Consider the following 21,209-nt stretch of genomic DNA (forward strand, 5'->3'; position numbering starts at 1 on the left):
CGAACCCACCAGTTATGCATTATACGATCTCATTCAGGCTCGGCAGAAAGAAAACCATGGCTCAATGTTTAAGGTGCATAACTGGTGGGTTCGGACTGGCATTTTTGCTACGTCACATCTGTAACTGTTAGAAGTTTATTTTGTTATCTTAATGTATTTTTCGTTTGGCTATTCTAATCCCACTTACTTTATATACTTGTGAACAAGGAATGAACAAGCGAAGTCTTGGGTGATTACAGTAAAAAATGTCGTATAGTAAAGAAAAGGAGAGAAGAAAAGTAACATTATTTAAAACGATTGAGAATGCTGAGCCTCTCTGGAACATTTTAATTTTATTTTCTTTGGTTGTAGTTTGAACAACTCTGTGATTAACTATCCATATTATATTTTCGAACTTATTACTCAGCCAATGGGCAGAAGAACGTAACTTGAATGAAGCGGAATTATTTTTGTCCTTTATCAAAGAATTTGTAAGGGAGTTTGTTTGTCCCTTACAAATTCTTTGCCTTTATGAAGTAAAAGTAATCAAAGGAATGACTTCTTATCGTGATGTATCAACGAGTGAAAGATACAACGAAGCGAAAGCAAGGTTTAAAACTAGACCGGAGGAAACAAATGCATGTTATAAGGTTACTATCTTAAAAAGTGATTTAATATAGCGAAGGGAAGATGAGTTTGTTACTTTTTCGCTATAAATGAAGATTTTATTTAAGGAAAATTGGCCTTTTTTTTATGGCATTTGTAGCAGAAATTTTCAGTTTCTTTTTTAGTCTTATGTTGTAGAAACAAAAGTGTATGTAATACGATTCCTTTTTAATGTGAGCAAAGATCTTAATTTTTATTGAAATTAATATTTAAGAACGCTTTGAACGCAAAGTTGTTGAATTAGGTTAAATTTGCTATTATAAATACCTTAATGTAACTGACTACTATTAAAATTTTATGTTCCACATTTTTTCAGGTCACACAGGATGATAATTTCGAATTTTATTCTTTTTTTGTAGCAATTGAGCATTGCAATATAAAATTAAAAATCCAGGTTTTGGATTTTTTTAACACTCTGTACTTTTTTTTTCTAAGAAGCTAGAATGGTTTTTGTAGCTAAAATACTGGTTAATGTTTTGTTATTGGTTGTACTGGTTAATATTTTGCTATTGATTTCTCACTAAATATTGTAATATATATTTAGGACTGTCTTTATTTAGGAAATAAACATTAAAATATAATCAAGTAAAATTTGTTGAATCAAATTGTGCATCTATATATACAAAAATATTATAAGCCATATAGTATCTGTAATCTAATTTTAAAAACTTCAGTCCTACAGGTGGCTCAGTGGTTTAGACCACTGATTATTGGGAGTTTGACTTGGATTTGATTCCAGGCAAAGAAGCTGGCTGCATGATTTCATGGTTATTTTTTCATGTATAATGTGAATATAAGCTAATTTCCTTTAGAAAGGAAACTGGCTTATATTAACATCCATGAAAGCTTCTCCTTCTCTTAAGCAGATAGTCCTCATGTGTTTTACCATATGTTTAAATAACCAAACCATCAAAATTATGTGTAATGTCTGAACATGGAGATTCGACATAAACACATGTTTGCTTTACAGCTGCTGAAAATTTGCATTTGCAGTGTGTGTATTTTAATGCATTATTAGGAATTAGTTAACAGTTTTTATCGTACTTTATTAAAGTGGTAATAGAGCTTAGTAGTCCACACTGGTAAACTTAATCCCTGAATCTCTAACATGGCTATTTCGGTACTCTTCTGTTACCAGGACCGGATTCAGAAATGTATGTAAGTATGGATATATGTATTCATATATGCATGTGTGCATATACATACATATGCACATACATGCACACATCATACATACATGCATTTCTGAATCCAGTCTCTCTGAATAATACAAGAGTACCTATATTTCAAATATCACCAAAAACTTAAGAATATTAATTGGAGATATAGTAGAAGTATGTTTTAACAAGGAAGTATAATTGTTAATTGAAAATCTATGCAATATGTATTTTAGAGTAATTTAAATACCGTATTTACTACTAAAAAATGAGATTATTACCTTATATTTGTTCAAAAATTTGGTCGAATCATATAATTATGTATATCAACAAATGAAATGGCAGAATGAGAGGAAGAAATTTATAATACTACAAAGAATAATGGCATTGTTTAAACACTAAATAAATTACCCTACAAACATAAACTGCTTAACTAAGCATGCCTAGTTAAGGCAGTTTCAATACTGCTCTGTACCCATTGTACTAACTGGTTATGCATTTGCTTGACAGTAAGTAGGTAATAATGTATCATTAGTTTTTCCTAATTTTTATTTCTATACCACCATAAAATATTTTGGGTAAAAGTACAGTTTAGGGTACCCCTTGGCGATTTATGGCGGTACATGGATACCAATTTTGTGCAATTCTTTGACTCGTTATTTTGGCTTGCGAAGCGGCGATTTTTGTGCCAAAAATTGCCACTACACAGAGTCAAAATAACAAGACAAATATTTGCACAAACTCGGTATCCATGTACTCATCAACTTATTTTCACTTGAAAAAAAAAAAAAAACCTTGAATTGCACAAAAATGGCATTGTGCACTCCTTTGATTTTATCCATGTACACGTCGACCTATTTTCACTTAAAAAAAATCCCCGAATTGCACAAAAGTGGCATTGCACACTCTTTTAACTTTGTCCATGTACACGTCAACCTATTTTCACTTAAAAAAAAAGGTTGATCTTTGGATTACGGTAACTTGGCGATTTTTTGGTGAAAATTTGGCGACCAACTCTGCTACAGCAACCCTCTATTTTTTTTTTTCCGCCGCCATTTTGTCTTCACGAAGTAAAGACATGTTTCTTTTCTTTTTATTTACTGAACACTTTTTCCAACAATCTACTAGCCAAATTACACTTATACTAGAAATTTTATCTAACAAAACTGCTTAATCATGACAAATATTCACTGCAAAATTGGGAAAAAGTGCACAATCGCAAACTCCTTGTGCGTTTTTCAGAATAACACCTACACATAAACCATGTACACATCGACTTATTTTTACTTAAAAAAAATCCCAGAATTGCACAAAAATGGCATTGTGCACACTCTTCACTATATCCAGGTACACTGCTTTTTTCTCATAAATTAGAAAAATTTCATGAAAATGCATGACAATTTTCTGAATCTTTAAACCCGGTAAAAAGAACATATATGAAATTACCTTATCGCAAAAAAGTATATACACCCTTTCCAAATATGAACATTTCCACGTATAAAGTAAATATCCAAAAACTTTTACCTCTAAATTATCTATTATATTATAAACGTCACCAACGAATTCATACCGCAAACATTACAAATACTTAGTGTCAAATATTTAAATTATTTCCATGCACGTTTACTTCAACTAAAACGTATACCAAATTCCTACAAACATAAAATTCACAAAATAACTATAATTTAATTAAAATATCACTAAACCATGTACACGTCGACTTATTTTTACTTAAAAAAAATCCCAGAATTGCATAAAAATGGCATTGCGCACACTCTTCACTATATCCATGTACACTGCTTTTTTTCTCATAAATTAGAAAAATTTCACGAAAATGCATGAAAATACTCAACGTATACTACTCAAACATATTCCAAAATACTACAAACATGTTACTCATAAAATCACGATCATTAAATTAAAATATAATTAAATTAAAAAACACTATTTAAAATATAAATAAGCACATACATTAAATTAATAAAAATTAGATTACAATCTAATTACTTTAAACTAAATCATTGCTAATAAGAATTTTCAAATAATACCATTTTAATTTATTTACTCCTTGCATTTAGAACAATGCATAAAAATAATATCCTCAATTGATTAAAAATACTAACTTACCTAATCTTCTTCAGAATCTTCATTACGTCGCTGCAGTACTACTGCTAATTTCTAAATCCTAAATCCAGTAGTCAACTCGAAGTCTATTCACCAAGTAATAAGAAATTAATAAAATTTCACCTATACTCAAACTACTTTCAGCAAACTACGTACCCTTCCTTACACTCCTTTTCACAAAATGTCCATTTTCACCATATTTCTTGCACTGCCATTTAAACTTGTAATATCCTTCCTTTCACACAATCTCAACTTATTATTATTATCAGATAAACGCATTAAAAATTTAGAATTCACTTTACATAGCGCCATGCAATCCGAAAATTAATCAACACTATTTCACACAACACACAATGAAGCTTTTCCAAATTAACCCCCTTTTCCTATCAAAGAACTGTAATTCGTCCATTAATGTCACGTTTCACACAACTAATACTTTCACACAGCTAAATACGAAATTTCTAGATTTCCCCCCCTTTTCCGATTAAACAACTGTAATTCGTCCATTAATGTCACATGACATATCTCATGATCTCTCATTTCCCTCACACAAAATAATGCGTAATCGGAACTGAGTGCTTCTCACATTATTACCAAAGTCCTAGGTAGTAACCTTTATCGCCTCCAAAATGTCGCCAAACTACCAGTTACCATATTTCAAAGATCAGCCAAAAAAAATCTCAGAATTGCACAAACTTGCATTGCTCACTCCCTTTACTTTGTCCATGTACACTTCGATATATTTTCACTTAATAAAAAGTCAAAAGGAGCACCAAATTCTACAATATAGGCAAACAAAAAATACATAATCTCAATAAAATGCATTTTAAACCAAACAATAAAATAACAAAAAAGGAAAAACATGTTATACATTTAAGCACTACCAAAAGCAAATATTCACTTACCATGATTTTCGACTTTGCTTCGTACACCCAGAGCCATGTAAAAATCAAAATATCAGTCATATTCAAAGGACTTTTTTCAAACCAGGTACTCTTTCTGATCGAACACTTTACATAGTGACCATCTGAACCTTTCTTCCTACAAACCCAATCAAGGCCATCTAAACAGGTTTTACGTTCAACTAGACGCATATCCTTCCTACATACAGGACACTTATAATGGTTACTAAGTAAACCTTCATTTACACACCAGCCAATTAAAGCTCTTTTCTCCTTTCGCTCCAAATCGTACAGAAACTTCAAATTACAAATTAATCTTACTACATTTAGCCATTCGACTGTCTAAAGAATCAAACCAACACACACCACAAAAACGCTTACAAAACATCCCACGATTCAAAATTTCCCAGAATCATGCACCCGATTATGTCACAATAGGGTTTTCGTAACGTTCAACTACTCAGGCTACCATAAATGAAACAACAATTTGGTGATAAGTCAAACAACAACTTAGCCATAATACAAGGGGTACCTTAAAGTCTACTCTACCCATATTTTGTATTTAAATGGTAGCTTGTCTCATTCTAATCGGGAGCATGCTGTCATCAAACATTCATCTACGTTTTTATTTTGTAAAATTTATTAAAACGTATAAAGGCAGGATTCTTAGTTTTGAGAAAATACATAAAATTTTAGTGTTAAGTTTTGTGTCATGATTTTTTTCAGCAATGTAGATTTATAATCAGAATATTTAACAGTATACTATATAATCGTATATAACATCTATATAATACATATGTGATCAGGTCTTTTGATCATTGTATGCATTTAAATACAGATAATGTATTTACTCACATTTTGTTTCCCTATGTGTATTTCTCCCCATTTTTTCATATGATTTAGAAAATTCTAATTTGTCCTAATAATGTAAAATGTATTGATATAGGAAAGTCTTTTGCAAAATAGTATTTGTAAAAAGGGTAATTATGTATTATCGTGACCACTTTAGTGGAAGTCTCCAAATTTTCAGACTGCTCTAACTTGCTTAAGTATTCTTATTATTAGCTATCATGCTCCTAACAGTCCTTTAGTTAAACAATGTTGCCACTTTCGTATGTTCTCATTTTGTTGTATTCCAAGTTCGAATGTTTTTTATAGGCAAGTAGTGATATTTTTTGCCTTCAACTCAGTTTTAAAATATCACTAATTTGTGGAATTTACCACCAATGAAAGAAACTATGGGAAAAATTCTGCAGGGAGAGTTTGGTATTTCTATATTATTATTGGTAACTATATTTATTGAACTAAACTATGGTATTTCATCACATAATCACTAAAGAGCACAATGTTGAGGTGCATATGTGCAGAGCTGAGTTAGTGCAATTCTTTAATTTTTTTTTTTTTTTTTTGAGTGAAAAAAACTGCTGGTGGAAAGAACAATGCTAAAAAATAAAAGGGTTTTGAGAGAAAAGTATTTTATTTTTTTTTAATATCCAATCCTTATCAAGCAATTAAAATTTCTATTTAAAAATTTTGGAAGCTCTTTTGATAAATTGTTAATATTTGCAAATTGATAATAAATATCAAAATGCAGAAATTAAAAGAAAAAAAGTAATGAAAATTGTCAATTTACACATGGTAAGTAATTTTTATCTTTTCATATCTAAGAAACTGGCAAATTACACCAAGGTGGTTGTTTTAATATGTTAAGTACTGTAAAAAGCATATCCTTTCTTTTTTATAATTTCATCTCATTATTAAATGTGTAGTCGTTTATAATTAAATGTTATAATTGTACCAATGAATTGTATTTCTCCTTTAAAGATGACAAAAACTTATTATATTCACCTTCTCTGAATCTGTTGTAAAGTGTGGCAATTTTTGCTAAGTCTACAAACAGTCTCACAGTCTCATAACGGACGGTATAAGCTAGGCTAAAATTATCTAATTATCTGTTTCAGTTAATGTTGCAGATTGCGTTGTTCCTTAATCTTCTAATTGTTGGATCCGGCTTATTATTTTTTGAAGACTGTTAGAGCAATTTTATAAAAAGTAAGCTTGAACTTTCGATTATGTCAAAAAGAGTTTCCGATTCTGGAGCTGCCAAAGGATCTACAAAGCGAAAGCATGCTTTGATGTCCATCAAACAAAAAGTGGAATTGCTGCAAAAAATGGATAATAACCTCTCTGTCACTTTCTTCATGCCTTTATCCATTTTTGCAACGAAACGAAAAAATTTCGATTGACAAATTAGTCGGTATTCTCGGCACAGCAATTACAGGACTTGAACAGCAGAACTTTGTAACTGAACAAGAAATTGTCTGTTTATAGAATTAAAGAGAAGGTATTAGCACATAAAACGAAGCAACTTAAACAACTTACATTGAGAAAAATGTTTAATAAAATAAACAAATAAATATTAAGCTTTTTTTTCTGTAAATTTTGATACCCTTTAGATCATAATTGCTCTTTATTTCATAAATTAAGGTGTCATATTTTTAATTTTATAATTTCTGCATGCCATCTTACCAGATTTAAATTGATGATCTATAATCCAGAAAAACCCCCTAATCCAGAATCGCCAAAGTCCCGACAAGTCCGGATTAAAGACTTTGTACTGTATTATATTGTGCATGGTTGTCAGAGTTTGGAGAACAGAGAACATTTTGTGATTTTTAAGATGGTTATCCTAACATTTTGCAGATTTTCATGCACCAATGTTGTTTGTTGACCACTGTTAAATTTTATGTGTTATTATTATAACCATGTTTTTATTTTCAAAATAAGTATTCTCGGTTAAAGGCTTTTAAAACATGTCCTTCTGTTTCATTTTTTTTTTTATGCAATTAACTTAAGATATATTTTCTGATATTTTTTTGTTTTTTTGAAGTTTTATTGCAACTGAAATTTTCTGATGATAAAAATGTTTTCTTGCTGGAGATATCACATGTATCATTTTAGAGAAAGCTATATGACTCATAATGCCCCTTATCAGATAAAAACATATTAATTTCAGTGAAGCAGAAGTATGGTCACATTGTTTATGTTTTGTGTAATCATGAAATAATTCATTTTAGTTTCAGTAAAACATAATGGAGTTATTTTTATGCTAAACTTTTCTAATATGAGAAGTTATTCTATGAAAGTGAAATTATTTTCTATAAAAAGGCAAATTTTCATTTTAAAATTTTACAACAATCAGTCTTTTTCATTTTAATTTTATAGGAACATGTTTTATCTCTGGCCTGCTTAGATGAATTTTATTATACAAAAGAGAAGTGTGATCGTTATTTTCAAAATTATAGAAACTGTAAAGCTTTCTGGGTAAGTATGAATTTTCTTTTCATAATGCTTTATTAAAGAATTTTTTCACACTAAAATATGAAAAGTTTTAAAATGATTTATTTATGTAATTCTTTCTGTGTGTGAATTCTCAGTAAGTTGTATATTGATTTTGTTGAAGTTGCAGACTGGCAATTCTTGCACACAACACATCTGTATATAAAATATTCATTCTGCATTAAACACATTTAATTATTATTTTTAGTTGAGGTATATTTCTAAATCTTGTAATTAAAAGAGCGTTCAGAGGAAACAGTAGGGGTATTTCAAAAGATATTTATCAATTTATGCAATTGTAATGTATTTTAAGTTTTTTTTAAAAAGGAAAACTGTTTTTCAAAATTAAAATCAGTTTGCAATTAGGCTTTCCCTTTGTTTCATAGCTTTTACTGATGATTTGCTATATGCATGTTAAGATATATTTTATATATGGTATATGTATTATTGGTATGTATGGTATCTTAAGGTACCATTTATATATGTTATGGAGGTATTTATATATGTTATGTAATAAATTCTTATTTTAAAAGGTGTTGTGAGGTATCTTTTATATATGGTATCTTATTGCAAAATGAAACAAATGGAAATTACTGTGCAATTATTTCCATTTTGCAATAAGATAATTAGTATGAACTGGGAAAGCCCCTCTCTGTATGCGATATATATACTGTTCTTTTACCAATGGCATATATAAAAGATACCTCACAACAACTTGGTAGTCACCTGGGCAGCTGACTACCAAGTTGTTTTCACCAAAACAGGTAAAGTATGTGTTCTTTACCTGTTTTCAGCTTCTTTCCAGTTTTCTTTCAATTCTTTACAGTTTTCACCAAAAATGTTTTTTATCTTTCTCATTAAATGCACATATGTACCAGGGGAAGTGTATTCTGAGTAGAATTTTATCCTTTGTACATTTATCTGAAAACTATCATAAAATTTTCCTTCTCTTTATAATTTATTTGTTTTTTCTATAAAAATTTTTCGGGAATAAATTCCAGTAATGCACAGCAAATAATGTTAATAGTTGACCACAATTTTGCTATCTTTGCAATATTGTAATGTCTTCAGTATCAAGATCTTCTTTATTTTAATGATATCAAGATTGGAACTTTAAAAGTGGCAACTGTTTATTTATAACTGATATGAAAGAGATACCTCTGTGATACTTTTACTGTTTATTTTGCTGATATAACTTTTTACAAGACTATAATATCATTTTGAAATTTATTTTGAATAAACTTTATTTATACATAAAATGATACAATTTAATCTTGAGATATAATATTCATAGGGAAAATTATGGAAAATACAAGGTAACCAAAAAAGTTCTTGCCATTTGTGATCATTAGAAACAGACAGATATGCAACATATGATATTCAGCATATTTGTTCCTGCAGCTGCACAGTGCCCTCTGGGGTCTTGGGTGCAAAGAAGTCTGTGACTGTGTGCTGCAGGTCTGTCACATTGTTGAAAAATTTACCACAGAAGTGGTTGTCCATTGAATGGGACAGACAATAATTTGCACGTGGGAGGTTTAACGAGTATGTGAATGGCTCAGTGTGTCCCAGGCTAATCTCTTAATGGCATACCTGATTGTTTGTGCCGCATGTGACCTTATGTTGTCGGGGAAAATATGACGCATGCTTGTGAGCAACAATGCTGGCTTTTTCTGCTGCAATGCCTATTCCAGTCATTGAACTGCTGTTAATACAGGTTTGCAGTGATGCCGTGGCTCAGTGTAGTAATTCTTAATGTACTGTTTGGTGAGTACTAATGTACTATTTGGTGGCTATCAGGATTGTCTTAGTGCACTCACTTTTCATCACTTGTGAACAAGCCATTTAACCAAGTATGGATGTGTTGCAGTGCCTTAACATTAATGATAAATAAGCTGCCAGTCATTGCTCTTTGTTGACTACTGATAGTACCCATCTGCTCTACTTGTATACCTTTTCTATGCAGTACAGATGATCTGACTATTTTCTTGAAAACCTTTAAAGTGTCCTTTAGATTCTGATCTCGCTTCACCTGCTTTCAGGTCCTCATCATCCAAAACTTGTTGGTTTCCCACTGTGAGGATTCCCTACAAAGGCTCAGATATCTGACCTAAACTTCTGAAACCAATGCCTTGTACGTCTCTTCTTGGCATCATCCCCAAATGCTTAACATATTCGATGACTTCATATAATCGCTGACAGGCCCACTTTAAAATCATACAACAAACAAGTGCTAAGAAACTGTTACAGTACTTTCATTTCATTTTGACTGTGGATGATCTGTGATTGTTGTTTGCGCATGTATTGGTTCAGGTCAGTAGTTATGCTAGCCTTTCATCCCTTTTCTGATGTGTGAATTACTTTGTTCCTCTCTCTGTGAGTGCTTCATCAAGTAGTATTTCAAAAATGGTGAGAACGTTTTTGGTTGTATCATGCTGATGACAGTGCATCAAATTAGCCACATTATATTGGTAGTTTTACAATAATTGTATCAAAAGAGTGCTTTTAAATTGTAATAATTAATTCAAGATTAATGCAAACTGATAATTATTTTTAATGCTTTTTATATTAATACATTAAATTGTATGTGCAGTTTTTATGAAAATAACAAAAACATTTCTATTTGTTTATTTATTTTAAACAGAATTTTGTGAGTTCAGAAAGGAGAAGAAAAGGTATTACTCCCTATCTTCCTCCAGTAGAAGAAAGAATAAAAGTAAAAGAGGAATATTTGCCATATTTTAAACCTCCATTTTGATTAATATGAATTGTGTTGTTTTCTAGTGTACATTATTTTAAATTATAATAAAGTTTTCTAAAAATTAAATTAATAATAATGTTTAATTGAGTTGTCAAAATAACAGTTTATGAAGATATTTTTGTACAAAATTTTCTTGTTTGTAAAATATAGTTTTTTTTTACAATGTGAAATTCACACTTTTTGAAGATGTAATTCAGAAGCATGCATAGTACATATATGTAATTTAAATTTTCAAATTCATGTAATTTTTAAAATACATATATATAAAACAGGGTTCGTACGGTCCTTAAAAGTCCTTAATTTTTTCAAAAATGATTTTTGGGCCTTAAAAGTCCTCAATTTTAGCCAAAATGAATAAACGGTCCTTAATTTTGCTCATTTGACATTTCTTATCATTTCTAATGATTGCCATTCTAAGTGTGAATTACGATTTCTCATGAATATGGAATTAAAATTACACGGCTCTTAACCAATCTGTTGCGTTGCAAACTATTAAAAAAAAAAAAAAAAAAAAAAAAATTAGCTACTCGAACGAAAGTATCGGTGTCTGATTGGCTATTCACCCAATCTTTCGACACAGATGTTATCCATAAATTTAGGCAGATTGTGACGAAAGCGTGAAGCCGGAAGTTCTTTAAGAGGCGAAAGTGATGATGAAAATGCTCGAGGGAAAAAAAAAAAAAAAAAAAAAAAAAAGAGGTGGGGGGGATTCTGAAAATATTTGCCAAAGTTAGAGCAATCTCAACCTGGAAGGCCACAACCCTTCCGACGCCAATAGGAACGAGATGCCTGGAAAGTGCATTTTCAATAAACTGTGGCTTCATCAAAGCTGACTACAAAGACTGGATATTGATGGATAGCAATCCTTAAATGTGGTCTTTGTCTGAAACAAATTGAAATTTCTAGAATGGGAGAGTCAGCGCTGAAAATTCACATGAAAATTAAGTTTTGTTTTATCATTTCAATTAGTTTTTACACGGTTTTGCTTAGCTTAATTTCTGTGTTTGTTTCAATTAAGCCATAAATTAATTTTTTATCACCTTCTACGGAGTTTATTCTCTTTTGCACATACTATATGTATGGGATATCGGGATTATGAGTTTATTTCTTCAGAGGGTCTGTTATCGATTTCTCGCGGGAAATACGTTGGCTCCATTTTGATTTTAGGTCGCCAAGGGCAAATTCGGTAACGCTAGCCGAGAAAAAGTGAAGTTCGGAAATACGTTTTGAAGCTTCAATAGACAATTAAGTATTTAGTTTAAACCTATGTTGTTGATAGTAATGCATAATTTTTGCTAATGGCTATACAATTATTAGTTGAAAATAACTAACTAATTAAAAAATTTTTAATATTTTTAAAGCTGAAAACAACTAATTGAAACTAATTTTCCTGAATCAAATAGCCGCAAAATTAACTTTCATGAATTACTAAAGTTATTGGGTAGAAGTTTAACTGAAAATATACATTCTGTATTATGTCTGGACTCGTCTGGACTTCGGCGATCCCAGATTTGAGATTTTTCCGGAAATTAGATCATTTTAAATCTACTAAGATGGCACGTAGAAATTATAAAATTGAAAATATGAAATTGTGATTTATGAACTAATGAAGCATTTATGATTTAAAGGGTATCAAAATTTACAAAAGAAAAGAGCTTAATATTTATATGTTTACTTTGTTAAACATTTCTTTCAATGTGAGTTGTTTGATTTGTTTTCTCTGCTAATACTTTAGACTAATACTATAGACATATAATTTCTTGTTCAGTTATTAAGTTCCATTGTTCAAGTCCCGTAATTGCTGTGTCGAGAATTCCGAATAACTTGTCAATCAAAATTTTTTCTCGTTCAGTAACCTCTCTGTTACTTTCTTCACTATCGGTAGCTGTATTTTCTGGATTTAGAACCATACTACAGATTTCGCCCTCCGTTAATTGATTGATGATTGGGCATTGTCATCGCAATGAAAAACTTCTGTTTAACTTCGCTAAATTATGCCGCCTGGTGCGGCCATGCGAGATCTGGCGCTGGTTCTGGCTTTATGTGAATAACAAATCAGTTATTCTTAATTCAAATAGCACTAAATATAATCGTTTGTCCTATGAGTATCATTAACAAAATCTATTTTTAGCATAAGGAAAGAAATTTCTGCTAAATCTCCCCTTGTCAACATTTTAGCGCATTAATCTTAAATCTGTAATCGGATAATACTCTGTTATTTGGCGTCGCTGCATGATTCATCACTAAAGTTGTCATCCGTTGATAAACATGCGGTGATGAAAGCAAAATACAATAAATAATGATTCGCGATTTCGGCATCAAGGATATAAAATATTAGTTGGTGTAAAATTAACAAATGTTTCGGTTTGAGATTATGCCAAGCAGATAAGCAGCTATGGAGTCAAGTTACTAATCACAAAAATTTATGCTAAAATAATTATTTCTTCAATAATGAGATATTTTATTTAGCGCCAAACTGAGATTAAGAATCGGGATTTCCGACATGTTTTTTTTATGATGAGGAAAAAAATCTAATGCGCGTGCGTTAAGCATACCCCTTCCCTTCAAAAAAGCCCTAAAAAATTGGTTGGTGGTGGCTTTGAGGTCCGGATTTTAGATCATTCCAGATATTGGATGTCCGGATCTCGGACTTTGTACTGTATATATATATATATACATCTTTCAAAATATAACTTACCAGTATGGATTCACTCTTTTAAAATAATTCTACTTTAATTAAACTTAGGAGATAATATAATCAATTAATCAGTATTGTTTAGGAAATAAATTATATATATATGTAAGATAAAAATGTATGAATCAGAATTATAATATAACTATAAACATTAATTCTTCCTCTCTATTCTAAAATTGTAATAACTTATCTGCATTGCGTCATTCAAATTAATCATGCGATCTTACGTAACCGTTAATACCAGATGCCTCTTGACGACCAATCACCGAATTGTAAACCAAAACTTTTCTCTTTGCGTGCTTCCATCTTTCATAACTACGCACTTCAGCTTTTGCTCTCTACTGTGCTAAGATATAATTTCGCTGGCTTGCTTTCTATCCCAACAATATCAAAAATCTAAATCTTCTGTGGAAAGGCACGACTAGAGTGCCAAGTGATTGTGGCCACAAATATCAATTGGAAATAAAAATGGAATTAAAATCGCATCTACTGCCAAGTTTTATTTACGAAGTCAACACATTAGCTTACGACACAATCAGATTACTTCCTCTTCAATATAGGATAACTACGCATCTACAGTGCTCCGTCATTTCCTTTGTGATTTTATTATGACAATTAAGCCGGCAAGGATAGTTTCCTGCAGCCTGAAACTTGAATGGAAAATTTAATTCAGCTCTTCAAATCATCGTTTTGTGATAAATCCAAGATAATGTGAAAGAAGTGAATCATAAAGTTTGTTTTTTCAGTTTTTAAAAAATAACAGATCATTCTTCTGCTGTGGTGTTTTGCAAGTGCTTTAAAAAAATAATCACGCGTAGTGTTTACAGATTGAAATTAATCTCTCGATAAATTGAGAGTTTATTCCAAATTGTATATGAGATGAATTTTAAATGCATTTTTTATTTTATTTTGCATTATATAATAAGAGAAAGAAAAACAATTTTACGTCAAAATATTCAGATAATTTAAATCGCTTTTAGTACAGTATCTTTGCCAAGACAATATATGTGAGTTTTTTTAATGCAGTTCTACCCCCTTCTTTTTTTGCTTGCAAAATGCTGTCAAAGATGCTGGATCTTACATGTGAAGCTGTGGTATATATTAATAAGAATGGCCATATGCAGAATGGCTTTAGGGTTAGAATGGTACTCTTTTTAAAGTTGGACTTCTTTTTAATTGTAAGAAAGGGATACATGTAATTTAATTAAAAATAATTTTTCATCATTCTCACATGATGTATTTGTAATGCCATTCTTTGGTTTCCCTGACAAAAGTCCATCAGATGAAAATCCACAGAAAAATCCACAATAATAATTAGTTATGATTGCCCATGCAGCAAATACCCACGTCAATAAAAGTCTGCATAAATGAATGGGTACACAATTGTTATGAATGTAAATCACAATTTTTATCAATGTATAATGCAATTATAATAAATGGAGTATTTGAGTCTTATCTGATTTTTGTTGTCTCAAAATTATGTTTGGTATATGCATTGAAGATAAACTCTTCCAGGCAGTCTTATTCGACTAAGATAACAGTAATTGAAAAGTTTGTTTAGTAGTATTAATTTATGCAGATCATTATTCTGTACTTCATTCAGAGCAACTGAGGTGGGCCTTAAGGCTGCATACACTCACATTGCCTACAAAGATATCTGGATTTTGACTAACAGTCATAGTTCTATTCAGCATCTGCAAAATTGGCCTCGCATTAGTGATAAGACTTCACTCTGTATTTTGGCTTTACTGCAAAAACTTGCTTCCCATCATGATGTATATTTGCAATGGATCCCATTACATATTGGCCTCAGTGGTAATGAAATGGCTGATGCCCTAGCTAAGGAAGGTACTTCAATTACTCTGACCTTTTTGGAGAACTGCTTGAGAGTTAAATCTACTGTTGCCTCTTCCTTAGTCCTGTATGTAAACTTTCGACCCCTCCTCCACATTGTTCCAAAAGTGCTTGTAAGTTACTGGATGCTATTGTTGCATGTTAACTTCCAGTTTCCCCCCTCTTTCACCCCAGAAAAATGGTTACAAATTGTTGAATTCAGTGATATGATTTCTAGTAACAAGTCAAAATCCTATTACTGGTAGACTGCAAGCTTATCAGTGCTAGACTATGTTATTTTTAAAATACTCTAATCAATTAAATATTAAAATATTATCTTCAGACTAATGTTGTATTGTGTTACTACTACGGCATGAATATAAGTATATGTAATTTTTGTTACGAAGAATATTTGGTAATGTTTTAAAAGGAAAAAGTAAGTATCATTCAAGTTGATCATTTTTTTAATAAATAAATAATCAGTTAATAAATTTGTGTTATTATAATGTAATTAATTATTTAATTAATTGAATTATGTGCATTTAAATATAATGATAATTAAATTATGTTCACACATATTTACACACACACTAAGAAAAATAAAGGAGCATTACAGAAGTATATAGAACAAACTAAGGAAGATGACCCCATAGAAATTTGAAAAACATTTGATTTAAATAATACTTTTCTACAAAATTCTAGTCAGTTAAAAATTTTTTCACATATGAGCATGGCAAACAGACTTGTAGGAGCTAAGAAAAACTGTGAATAAATATGCTAAATATAAAATATAAATATAAAAATATTATATAATTATAATATAAATATAAAAAATATAAATATAAAATTAAATATAAAAAAATTAAAATAAATGGAAATGTAAAAATACACAATAAGTTTAGTTTTGTATGCAAATGAACCATAGGGCTACTAAAAGTGATTAATTTCTGTTCTATAAAGTAATGCCCAAAGATAGTTAATTTTGAAATTAAAGCTGTCTAGGAATATGAAGGAATTCTTGTGAATTCAATTCCTAGATTTAGGTATGCATTTGCCGTAAGTTCTTGTGCACTCTGAGGACAAAATATTAGACAAATAAAAATCAGGATCTCATATTATAATTCGTAGGCTCATTTAATAAATTTTAGGTTTGTTTAAGACAATACTGTGGCCTTTTAACTTGTGTATGTGCTGTAGACTATGCTAAAATGTGAGAGTAACAGTCACATAATTAATAATATAGTAACCAAGCAATGTAACAAGTTGGCCCATAATTCTACATTTTTTAATACTGATTCATGGAAAGCATACACGTTAATTTTTTTCACATTTGTGTAAAAAATAATTTAAGTTATGGAAATAGTACTAAAAATCATTTTTTAAAAAGTTTATTTAAGAGCAGATGCAATCTTTATAATACAGTAAAATCTATCAGATTAGATTCTAATTAATGTTAGTTTATATTCACACTATATCTTTAAATTTTCTTTTATTGTGAAAGTAATAAAAATTTTGCAAATTTTGTGAAAATTTTTATTCTGCATAGATATTTTATTTTGTACAAATGAATTCAAAGGAATTTAATTGATAGTAACTGTAATAATACAATTCTTTGAATTAACACACACAGGATAATAGGAATCAAATGAGTGTTATTGAAGTGAATATTATTATTAGATAGATTGCATTTATACAGGTGTTTCTGAAATGTAATAAAATGCTTTAAAATTTTTTTATTAACATTGACAATAAAAATGCTCTAATATTTGACAATTATTCCAAAATACATGAAATATGTTAAAAGAACATTGCAAAATATTAAAAGCAAATATTTGGATGTGAACAGATAGTGGACTGTGCGAGCTGTGCAAAGGAAAGATTTTGTGGATGTCAGCGTCCTTTCATTTGTTTATCCTTTCATTTTTTTTCAACGAATTCTGATTGTAAAAGAGTTTATATTATAGTATAAATTATGATAAGGGCATTTTAGTTCATATATTAACATTTAAAATATTATAGTAAAATGACTTCTACAGTAAAACTGAATAAGAGCCTTACAGAGTCGTAGCTAGGGTCTTTAACACCTGGGGACGACTCAAGATTTCATGCCTCCTCTTGTTTGCCAATAATGGAAAACATTTAATTTTAAAATTTTGTAACATTAATTTGGCATCCCCTTTTGCCCCCTCCCTTTTAACTACACCACTGGAGACAATCATATAAGTGATAAATGTTAATTAAGCTTACTTTTGCTTGCATATAATAATGAGAAATTGATTTCAATATTGTGTTTAGTAGTTGATTTTACGTAAATATGTTTTTGGTATGATAACTTCCATGCACCTTTCAAGGAAGCAATGTAGAACTGAACACAGTATCTTTGTAAGCATGATGCAAAAACTCCAGTTTCTTCATTTGATTGCAAAAAGAAAATCAAGAAATTTGTCTTATTATTCCAAATTTTAGTTCATAATTTGGATATTTGCTGACGAGTGAAATGTCTAATCTTTAAAAATGGTAGATTCCAGTGTAGAACTTAGATTTCTCCCATTTTTAGATTCCTGCTGTGTTTTATCTTGAAGATTCTGGGAATCCATTTTTCGTAGAGATTTCTTCCATACTAGGGATGAAGAGCGAAGGCTTGCTGCTACTGTCATTGGATATTCCTAATAATTGGAAAAAATATGCTTTAATACACACGATTTTATAATTTTTTCACACTGAAATTTACATTTAAATATTTAAAAATTAAAAGTATACGATCTTTTAGTACTTCAAAGTGGCAATACCCTATTGTAAACTACTAGAACCGTAAAAACAGTCAGATAAAGGCAGTCTTGTCTCGGCTACCTTTAACTAGAGTTCTCATACTCAAAGTGAAAGTTTGAAATAAACCTATTCATTAACATGTAGCTTGAAGGTTACATGAATTCAGAAAGATAACAGAAACAATCTATCAGATTGCAGTAATGCCGAACAAACTTTTGAGTCAAATTGCAAGTGACAGAAAAATTAACACACTCCTAACACAGCTTTGGTTGAGCCTTAAATATTTCTGAATCAACCACGGCTTGCCGAACCCAATAAATTCAATTAAAGCAGCAGGGAATTGTAAAAGAATAACAGTCAGCGGAAGCTGCTGAAGGCTGTCTTTAAACCTCAAGACTGTGCTTATTTATATTTTAACTAATTTGTGTTCTGGTGAGAGCTAATGAAACCAGAAGTTAAAGCAAACTGATAATTGCGTTAATTAACATAAAACTGTCTAAAAGTAAGTAATCTAATCAAGTGTAATTATTTGTTATACATTTTATTGCATTTTGTTTAATGTATGGCATATCGGTAGACTTTCCTCTGTACATAAATACTTTCTCAGAGTTTAATTCTTGGCAGAACTAACTATGTGCGGGCAGAACATGAGTGTATTCCACTATACACTGGTGTGCAAAAATTAAGGACGAGACGGTTTTTTCAATATAACTTTGTACAAAAGCTTTCCAAATCAACACATTTAATACCGTAAGATCCCCAATACGTAAGGACATGAGTAATGTAAGCGACACTTACTAAAAGGGAAATCAGAGGGATAAAAAGAAGCTTTATTGAAAAAGTAGCATGGAGCGCAATGCGACTGAAGGCCGAAACATCCCTGTGATGGGTGTCCAGCAAGAAACATATGGTCTTTAATAGGGGATATGATCTTCCCTGACTGCTAGGCAGGTTTCACAGCGTCTGCCCATGCTGAGAATGAGGGTGTCAATGAGTTGTTGAGGCATTGCTGCCCGTTCGTCTTGCAGCGCCAATCGAAGCTCCGGAATCGTTACTGGTGGTAAGGTACGAGCTGCCAAGCGTCTGCTTAGAAAATCCCATACATGCTCGATGAGATTGAGATCCGGAGATCGTGCCGGCCAATCCATACGTTCAATATCCTCACTCTCTAAGAGCTGTTCGGCAGCTACTGTGCGATGACATGGAGCATTGTCGTCCATGAAAAGGAAGTGCGGACCCATAGCGCCTCTAAAAAGACGCACATATGGAAGAAGAATCTCGTTACAATAACGGGTCCCGTTGACTGAACCTGCGTCGAAGATGTGAAGGTCTGTACGACTACTAAGCATGATGCCTCCCCAAACGAGAACACCGCCACCTCCATACCTGTCCCTTTCAATGATGTTCGAGGGATGATTGCGGCTTCCCCGCTCTCTCCAGATGAGTATGCGATGAGAATCGCTACTCAGACTGAATCTGCTCTCATCTGTAAAGAGTACTCGTCCCCATTCATTGTCTCTCCAATTCCGGTGTTCCCGGCACCACAGAGAACGCCTTCTCCGATGGGCAGGCGTTAGAGGTACACACCGTACAGGGCGCGTGCAAACAGACCACCACCTTGCAGTCTTCTGGCCACGGTAAAACGCGATATCGGTCGTCCAGTCGCCTGTGTCGTGTGTCTAGCGATTTCTCCCGCTGTCTGCCGCCTATTTCTTCTGCCCTCTAAGGCAATATACCGGTCATTTGCGGCTGTGGTTCCTCGTGAACGACCATTACTAAACCCCCGGATAGCTGTTCCTGTAGTTTGAAATTGTCTCCAAAGTCGTGAAATGATGCTGTGAGCAATTCCGAACTCTGCAGCCACACTTGTCACACTGCGGCCTTCCTCCAACTTCCCAATGATTCGACCTTGGGTAAAAGCATCCAGATGTCGTCTAACAGATTGATTATTCGCCATTTCGCGCTGAGGCAGCAACTCGGTGTGATTTTAACTGCTATACGGCGCGCAATCTCTTTGCCAGAAATACTGATCTTACACCGACAACATGCTTTATACTACTCAGACACTCCCCCATTACGTCTACCTGCATATATGCGCATGTGCTACCGTACATCACCTTACTTAATCTCCTGATTGGTCTTTCTGTCCGCTCTGCCTCTTCGTTCAGCTGATATGCTAATTTTTCGACTTTGTCCTTAATTTTTGCACATCAGTGTATTTCCCACAGAAAATCCTTAATGAAGTCACCCCTCTTATTGGGAGGTAAGCTGTAAAACAAATTGTCTGTCACATTACAAAATATTGAATAAATGCATAAGTCCGTACTGTTATTTTTTGGGTTGACAAACACTGTATTATGAAGCTTTCGTTTTTCGTTATTCAATTGCTTCCTTCCAGTTTGGAGGTTGACGCGAACTGGAGCTTGTATGTCATTAGCAGCGCCTTTTGACCATTTTCAAGGCTAATCAGTAGCAAGTAGTGAAAAAGGTACACTTCCAACGCATTCCAACTCTTCGAATTCAGTCGAAGATATAGTGCTGAAGCCAAGAGAAGAATTTATGGTGTGTTCGGGAATTGGCGGAAATTGTAGCATGCAGTCATGCAACCATTGTCACCATTTGCATTAAATGGGTAAGGAGAGGCATTGAACTCCTACCTGAACCCTAGCAAATCGTCATTAACAATGCTGGTAATTATATCATTGAATGTGTGATTATTGGTTTATGATGTAGCGGATCAATATCTTGTTATAGTCTTGTAATGTAGTGTATTTTATACTAATAAACTCACAGCATGGTGAAAATGGTATGGACTTGTGCACAGACTCAGTACATAATCATTGCGCAGTTAAAGTATTATTTTGGTAAGCTTAAAATGCTGGTTTCTGTTTGAGATTTTCTTGTCATTTTAGCAGTTTATTATTATCAAAATAGGGAAGGGTAAGTAAAAACTATATCATCTTATGCGAGATTTTTATTAGCCC

At 31.9% G+C, this 21,209-nt stretch overlaps 2 protein-coding genes across 2 annotated transcripts in view; one reads left to right on the forward strand and one right to left on the reverse strand.

Moving 5' to 3' along the window:
* The first annotated feature begins 416 nt into the window (after nucleotides 1–416).
* Nucleotides 417–11,004, forward strand: LOC118196614 (coiled-coil-helix-coiled-coil-helix domain-containing protein 7). The gene is made up of 3 exons (XM_035368083.2): nucleotides 417–629; nucleotides 8,054–8,152; nucleotides 10,812–11,004. The coding sequence occupies exons 1-3, from the start codon at nucleotides 534–536 to the stop codon at nucleotides 10,923–10,925; spliced, it is 309 nt and encodes a 102-aa protein (XP_035223974.1). The 5' UTR covers nucleotides 417–533; the 3' UTR covers nucleotides 10,926–11,004.
* Nucleotides 11,005–17,006: 6,002 nt separating this feature from the next.
* The window catches only part of LOC118196613 (QRFP-like peptide receptor), a 165,223-nt gene continuing 161,020 nt past the window's right edge, over nucleotides 17,007–21,209 (reverse strand). Inside the window, exon 8 of the mRNA XM_085812046.1 lies at nucleotides 17,007–18,122. Within this exon, the coding sequence (XP_085668172.1) occupies nucleotides 17,958–18,122 (165 nt within the window). The 3' untranslated portion in view covers nucleotides 17,007–17,957. The remainder of the gene's footprint in view (nucleotides 18,123–21,209) is intronic.

Source organism: Stegodyphus dumicola, chromosome 1 (genome assembly GCF_044657685.1).
Source record: "Stegodyphus dumicola isolate Sdum_Otavi_A_Nest chromosome 1, ASM4465768v1".
Classification (NCBI taxonomy): Eukaryota; Metazoa; Arthropoda; class Arachnida; order Araneae; family Eresidae; genus Stegodyphus; species Stegodyphus dumicola.